Source organism: Sycon ciliatum, chromosome 1 (assembly GCF_964019385.1).
Source record: "Sycon ciliatum chromosome 1, ocSycCili1.1, whole genome shotgun sequence".
Classification (NCBI taxonomy): domain Eukaryota; kingdom Metazoa; phylum Porifera; class Calcarea; order Leucosolenida; family Sycettidae; genus Sycon; species Sycon ciliatum.
In genome coordinates this window covers 55,783,429-55,791,647 of record NC_088643.1, presented here as the reverse complement: position 1 = coordinate 55,791,647, position 8,219 = coordinate 55,783,429, and the positions used below count along the sequence as shown (strand labels likewise).

Genomic DNA, 8,219 nt, shown 5'->3' with positions numbered 1-8,219 from the left:
TAAGCTGCTTACGTTTTACTGGTGATATCAGCAGGAGTGCTTGACTCTCTTCACTCTCATTCTCTTCCTCGGGATTGGGGAAGAGAGCTCCCTGAGTTCCTGACAACAGTTCATTGCGATCTTGACATGTTCCACCTTGCTCATCTGCTCTGGACAGTAGACCCATCATGCCAAAATCAGCCACTTTCACCACCCATTTCTCCGTCACTAGCAGGTTTGGTGTTTTCAGATTACAGTGGATGCGGGCAGGGTCCAGTCCATGCAGAAACTTCATGCCCCGTGCTGCCTGCAAGGCAAAGCGCAGTGAGTCATCTGGCGTAACACTGATGCTATGATCGTGGAGGATTGCATGCAGTGAACCTCTCCTAGCATGCTCCAGCACAATGAACGGCTGATTCGTCTTGGGATCCGTGCCGGCACCCAGGAACATTATCACATTTTGGTGTCGAACACGTCGGAGCTCCTCTGCCTCCAGATAGAACTGCTCCTTTCTTGTCTCTGCCATCTTGATGTTTCGTAGCAGTTTGACAACTACTTTGGTGTCGAAGACTTTGGCCAGCCAGATATAGCAAGTGTCTGTCTTCGCTATGCGGTGAAGCAGACTGATCTCATGGCGTTCAATGATACGACTGCGAGCTAGTTCGCGCAGGAGTTTCTCAATGTCACTGAGACGCTGCTCCATGGACTGCAACTCCTTGTCCTTGTTCTGCGATTCTTTCTTTGTCTTCATGCATGCGCGGATAGTAGTGAGCAAGGCTGCAGCAAACACAACTGCAGATCCAACAGCAGCGGCAATGAAGATGAGTGGTAACTGGCAGTTATCATACTGCACATAGCCCACAGGGCACGAACAAACAGCGGATCCGTTCACCACTAGGCATTTGCCTCGATGACAATGATCGTTTGCGCATGGATTCAGCGCAAAGCATGACTCCTGGTTGTCTGTGAAGTTTGTCAATTGGAACCCAGGACAGCGGCGACAAACGTCTGAGAGTGTGTCGGAGTAGAACCCGTTCTGACATGGGCTACACTTCTTGGTCAAGTCACCGCCATTGCCCCAGCCAATTGGACAATTTTGTTGAGTGCGTATCCGTCCAGTACAAGTTGTTGAAGCTGACATGTATGACAACGGAGTATCTTTCTTCGTCATCAGTAGATCTGTGTTTCTTGTTGAAAGCCCGCCAAGCATTGAGTTCTCATAGACTTGGTGGTAAACAACAGGCACGTGTCTGAAATACGGCAGGATATCCACGGCATTTTGGTTGCTGTCGTTGAACTGTAGGAAGTGAGCAGTACAGGCATTGAAACAAGGGTAGCTAGCACCCATTTGAATGCCACCAAGCAGCAGGAAAGCGTGATCTGAAAGGACATTCAGAGTGTGTCCAAAGTTTCTCTTTGGGAATGATGCCAGTGCGCTATGTTGTATTGCACTGCATGATGCCGTTCTGCTGTCTGTGCCAAGGTCGTGTAGGTGCAGGCGAAAGAAGTAGCCACACTTGTGCTTTTTCTGTACCGTTCCACCGTACACATATATATCATTTCTTCGGGTCACTGGTACGGTATGTCCAGCAATTATTGGTAGAGCATTTATGCCGGTCTTTATCTTCCGCCAGTGACCGTGACATGCAGACAAATTGGTGAAGACCAAAGCACTGATATTTCCAGTCAGAAAAATTTCACCAAGGGGTAGAGCCTGATCAGCGGGTCCACCACCATATGCTACTAGAACTGGCATTCCACTGTCTTCAGCCACTGTAAATACTGCTTGTCCCAGGATAATCCGTGCCCTAGGTAAAGGCGCCAGGTGCCTATCGCCAATGCTGGCGTTTTGCCAGTAGTGCTTGTGCAGGTCAAAGCACCATACGTCAGATGAGGCGTTCCAATGTAGCCATGGTGCACCTCCCATCACCACAGCTTTACTGACGCTCCCCGGCGAGTGCAATTGCACTACAGAGTGCAGGACTAGAAATGGTGGCATGGTACCAGGTTGTTGGATTTTCTTCATCATGTAGGTACCAGAACTAGGCAGGTAGAACCATACTGGCATAGTCTTGTATCTTGGTGACCGAGTCTCCCAACTATTACGATCAGTACCGGGGCATAAGCCACCAAGTAACACCAATGCAGTCGTCTCATTCCACTTAGGTCTTGCTGTGTGCAATATAGCTTCCACGGGTGGAGGTGGCAAACATCTGAAATCCCCGCCAAACTGAAAGAGTTGACCTTCCCGGGCTGTAAGCGGATTGATATCAACAGCAGCCTCCGGGGATGTTGTCACAGCACTAGTATTACCATATGAACAAGTGTGATTCATGTCGGACTTGATTGTGAACACAAGCTCTTCACTTTGAATGAAGAATGCATTCGTGACAATCACACGACGATCGTGCACAGTCACCTCCATCCGGGTATACTTTTCAATGCCCTTCACATAGCGTTGCCTCATTATGGACTGCTTACTGCGCAGTGTGGATCCATGAAAAGACCAGCATAAGCTGGACATGTCAAATACCCACACATCAAGTCCTTCCAATATATAGAAGGTAGCCCGCACTACGATACGTTCTTGGACGACAATCAGCTGTTGATTCTCCATGTCGTAGCTCCCCAAAGGACGTTGAGGAACACAACGGCTACAGGCATGTTCCAGACAGCGCTGTGGCGGAGCGGGCAGTTCTGTCCACTTCCGTGTAGCTACTTCAAACATCCACAAATCACAGAGTGCCGTGTATCCACCTTGGACTCGAGTAGTTCCGCTGTACATCAACAGTGTTGTTTCATTCACCGACACAACCAACGGTGACACTCTACCTTGTGGCCGCACTGATTCCTGATGAGACCCATTTGTCATCACGGCCTGTGCATTTCCTGGTGGATGTAGCAGTTCCCACTCTGGTTGCTCCTCCTGTTCTCCAGTAGCAGCATTCACTATACGCAGTCTCCATACTTGGTCAGAATATACCCAACCATAGCGACACGGTGGTGCATACTTTGTGCGATTAGCACATCTAGTTCTACCACCAAACACCAGGAGATCCGTGCGCTTCGTCGAGTCCTGATCTACGGCCACTAGAGTGTGAAATCGACGTGGCACTTTCTCACCCCCTACAGCGTTCAGCAACTCGAAGTTTTCTTCCACAATTTTCCAGCTTTGCACCAAAGAGCAGTTGGGATGGCTGCCAAAACCGAACAGGTAGACTTGTTGGCGTGCGTGGCTGAAGGCCAGAGCAGGTCGGATGCTGCTGATGTCCAGGCATACAGCCGGTAATTCCCGCAGATGCAGTGCTGGATGCAGCCACCAAGTTTGCCCATCGTTTTGCGATACATCATAGGAGTAATGAAAGATACGATGTGGATCGTCATTGTCGAGTGCGAGGAGTTCCAATGCAGGGTACGTCAAAGTGAACTCGTTGTCTTTACGCTCCACGGCGCTGGGGAGCATGAGTGGTCGGAATAACGCCGAATCTGGCCTCAGTAGATCAAATTCCCCTTCTCGAGCCGCCTGTTCGGAAGTAAATGGCTCCAGAAGAGAAGGCAACTTGCTCAACCTGTTCTCACCACTGCCTGTTTCCTCAGCATCCTCACCATTGTCCTGCACTTGAGCGTAGTTGGTAGGGGCTCCGCGTCTTCTCTGCCTTTCTCCGCTCCCCGGATCCCGAGTGTTCCTTTCCGATCGATGAGACCTGGATCTTCTGGTGTTTGTTTGCGAGGGTAGATCTAGTTCGTGCATTTCAGTTCTGGGCACGCCGAACGATCTTCCTGAGCTCATACTTAGGTCTAACAGAACGTCGAGTAGTGACTGCGGTCCGCCGGTGCTCAATGCATCGCGCAACTGGGATGTCAAAGATGCCACTTCGCCCAGCGCGTGTCCGTAACTTTTACTTTTCAAGAACGAACTGTCTGTCTGTTCACTGCCATATCCTTCCTTGTGATTGTGCAAGCCTGGGGCAACCGACTGCGCCAGAAAACCGCCAGCGGAGTAGACCAGCACTAAAACTGTGATCAACTCCGACATCTTTAGCAACATAGCTTACCGGTAGATCAATATGGATGTGAACCAGCATACAGTAATCAAGCACATGACATTGCAGATCTACTGGTAGATCTACCCTAGTCTAGTGTAGATCTACCATAGCCGGTGCTGGGCTCACCCCGGCTCAAGGCCTCCTGCGGACCGCGGATGGCTAAGGCCAGAGTATCTTTGCAACCTTTCTATCTTGCACACAATGACTGTACAGTGGGAAGGCTTGATAATTATTATTAGGGGTGAAACGAACATAGAATTTTGAATACGAACGAACTCTCACACTAACGAACGAACTCGAACGAACATTCTCCATTACTGGTATGTATTTCATGGATGAATTTGTTTTGAAGACAGTCTGTCAGTACAGGTGTTCTTTGTACTTGGCTGGCCACTGTTCAGTATTGACCAGATTGACGGTGTGATGCTAAACAAACAGTGTGATCATGCATGTAGATCTACATGTAAGCTAGAACCAGAGGCCAGAATCACTGAGAATGCTCAGTGACCGCATGATACACGTACACTGCCAGAATTAGAACAGCAATATTTTTTTCATCGCGCCCGCCTGCGCTGAATCACAGGGTTTTGCAGCTAGCTTAGCTGCAAAGTCCATCACCATCGTCCGGACGAGAGTTTTTTCTCATCGCTAGCTCAGGTCGTCAGAGCAGGAGAATGGTACTTCTTGAGGTGGGTGCGAAGATTGCGCGTCGTCGCTGTGTGATCGAACCTTTTTGAAATTGAGAAAAGGACTTCGTCTTTCCCGACCACTTTATCAAATTCCGCTCCAACTCCGGACCGCGATGAAAGGCTCGAACGTTTTGACATGATTGCAACGAGTGAACGTTTGCTTTCAGGAACAGATGTCACAAGGCAAGCGACTCGAATCCTTTCACTACGAATACAAATCTACCTCAAACGGACACAAAGCCATGAAATAATTCAAGAAACTTTGTCCCGACGCGACACTCAACTCCTTCAACTTGCTTCAAGTGATCATCAAGGCAGACGCAGTCGATCAGCGTGCAAGATCGCGATCTCCCAACCCCCGCGGCTCCTTCGTGATCTAGTCACAAGCGATCTTTATGCTTGCTTGCTGTGTTCGTTTATCAATCTTGCGAGTTCGTTCGTTCGTTTTCAAATTTTTCGAACGAATGTTCGAACTTTCGTTCGTTCGTTTCACCCCTAATTATTATAATGATAAGGATGTTGTCGAAGGCTCACCGTCCTCAGCGAAGACAGAAAAACAAATGATGTTTATAAGCGCATGCAGGTCTGCCAGTTTTCTTTGTTTCCCAATCGACGGCAAACAGCTAACTGGCGGAGAGGTCGATCACCAGGTAGCTGGTTGACTCCCCCTTGGATAGCGGAGCAGTAACTGTTCCGAGCTGGAGCCAGGTGTATTGGTCGAAACATTGAGTCGATGGTTGCTGCTGCTGCGTATGCTCGGGAAGACTCATTAGCAAGGTCGGCTCGCTTTTCTATACCCTGGCTCATCCGGGATCCAGGTGCAGCGCTAATTATTGGTAATTAGTACGACCGAATCATTGCACTCCGGCTGCATGCATAGCGTGTCAGCAAGTGTCGATGCGCGGAACAAACTGACTTCCTCCGCGCGTACTCCTGTGCCAAACCAGTGCTGCATACTCAGTCTGTACAGTCAAGTAAGTAATTGGTTGACCTTACAAGAATTTGTATTTCGCCTGCGGCTAGGAGGAAGTGCAAGATGGAGGGCGTGTCACCATCATTTTGCTGCTCGACTGACTTGCACTCCTAATCCGGTTGTTGAGTGATTGAGATGTCAACTGCGAGGATAATTGGCTCCACACAGTGGCACGCTTTCCCTCAGCACACGGTTACATAGACAAAGTCCTTCCATCATAGGATCCAACTGCATGTGTGTCTAAGGCTCTGTTCCAAAGCGATACCAGACAAGCAGCTGATGTTTACACTTGCAGGTCTGCCAGTTTTCATTGTTTCCCTAGGCTACGGCCGACGAACTGGCGGCGAGGTCGATTGCTGTGAGCAGGTAGATGGTTGTCTCCCCATGGATAGCTGGACAATGGTCAGTAACTGTTCGGAACTGTAGCCATGTCACTGGGGTATTTGTTGCGGCGACATGCCATTGAATTGATCCGGGTCGCTGGGTATGCTTGGAAAAGACTCCTTGCTGACTTTAGCGAGGAGGGCTCGCTGTTCTATCATCTGTTCGGCTAATTATCCAGGATCCAGGTGCAGTGGTGCAGTGGTGTAGTGCTAGTTAGTAATTACACGCACAGTATGGTCATGAGATCATTGCACTGCGACTGCACAATGTGTCAACAAGACTAGCGTCGATGTGATCATCAAACTGACTTCCTCCTCGCCTACTCTTGTGCCAAACCAGTGCATGCTGCCTACTCAGTCTGTACAGTCAAGTTCACCTTACAAGAATTTGTATTTCGGATGGGGCAAAGAGGAAGTGCAAGTTGGAGGGTGTGTTGCCATAAATTTGTTGCTCGACTGACTTTCACTCCCAATCTGGTTGTTGAGCGATGGTGGATAATGGAATTCATGACGTCAACTGCGAGGATAATTGGCTCTACACTCCCCTCAGCACAGGGTTACATAGACAACATCCTTCCATCCTGTTGATTATGATTTATTTTCACCATGGCCCATGGCCAATAAGGCAGATAATTATGATTCAAATCAGCCTACGGTCTACAATCATGTAACACCAATCTGGCAAGTAAGGCAAGTATGGAAGCCAACAAATCGCGGAGATATGGGGTTCAGATTGCATACAGTGTCAGCTACTAGTACTACAGAAGTTAATTTTGCTTCACGCAGGTCGGGGGTGGGGGTGGGGGGTAGTTGTTTGAAACTGTGAAGGAACAGGTTGATTGGTGAGTTGGTGTGTGTTTGTGTGTGTGTGTGTGTGTGTGTGTGTGTGATGTTCTGAATGTGTATGTTCTCATTGTCGTATGCATATGGCTGCTCTGTAATTGGCCGTGCACGGTGAGGCGGTTGCTTGCAGGTAAAGGGGAACGCGGATGTGTTTGATATTGTGGGCAATAGCACTGAGGAGTTTACGGGAAGCTACTGTGGGGAGTTGGAGATGGTGAAGAAGTGAGTTGTGATGGACTGCTGCAAAGAGGGGGATCCGCAAGCAGATACGGGCTGCTCATCGCTGAACACGACGTTCTAATTGGTCATTTTATGTGCGGGCGGTGTTGGCTAACACGAGACATACACGCGCGTTGCATTGGAGGTTGTTTTGTAGTATGACTCCAAGGTTACGGTGTTCGTTGACTTGCTGTGGGGCGTGTGGTTACATTAAGAGCCTGCGTGATGTTGGGTTGGTGGTTAAAGGTTTGGTGTGAACCGAACAAGGTGACGGTCGCATGTCTCACTGCAAAATCCCCTCGACGCAGCTCAGCAGATCAAGGTGTGGGTCCTCTTCACTCAGTAGAGTTGAGTCGAGCGAGCTGTATATAAACTCCCTGTGCCGAAACCTGGGCTCACGCCTCTACATGGCTACTTCCCCTGTCTACCCCCCCCCCCCCAAAAAAAAGATGTACCGACTGGCCGAAATTAAGAAAAAAGAAAAAGGTGACGGTCTTTGTGGCATTGACGAGGAGGTGCCATCTGCACAGCCATATTGATCCAACTGCGTGTGTGTTGAAGGCTCCGTTCCACGGGCGACAAACTGGCAATCGCTGTAAGTACTCAAGTAGGTAGGTGGTTGTCTCCCCATGGATAGCCGGACACTGGTCAGTAACTGTTCGGAACTGGAGCCATGTGTATTGACATTGCATCGATGGTTGCTGCGTATGCTTCAGGAGACTCCATACTGCCCATAGAAAGGAGGTCTCGCTTTTCTGTACCCTGTATGGCTAATTATCCGGGGTCCAGGTGCATAATTAGTAATTAGCACGATGGTAGCATTGCACTATGGCTACACAAAGTGTCATTAATGTGTCGATGTGCGGAACAAACTGACTTCCTCAGCGCCTACTCTTGTGCCAAACCAGTGCTGCATACTCAGTCTGTACTGACGAGTTGACCTCTAAAACAGGAATTTGCATTTCGCTTTCGGCTAGGAGGAAGTGCAAGATGGAGGACGTGTCGCCATCGTTTCGCTGCTCGACTGATTAATTGCACTAGCTTCCAATCTGGTTTTTGAGTGATGGCGAGTAATGTAATTCATGGT

General features: G+C 49.1%; 1 protein-coding gene across 1 annotated transcript in view; it reads right to left on the bottom strand.

Moving 5' to 3' along the window:
- LOC135804437 (uncharacterized) overlaps window positions 1–4,175 on the bottom strand; it is a 6,980-nt gene extending 2,805 nt beyond the window's left edge. The window contains exon 1 of the mRNA XM_065318305.1: window positions 1–4,175. This exon is cut by the window's left edge and continues 97 nt beyond it. Within this exon, the coding sequence (XP_065174377.1) occupies window positions 1–4,027 (4,027 nt within the window). The 5' untranslated portion in view covers window positions 4,028–4,175.
- Between the last annotated feature and the right edge of the window lie 4,044 nt (window positions 4,176–8,219).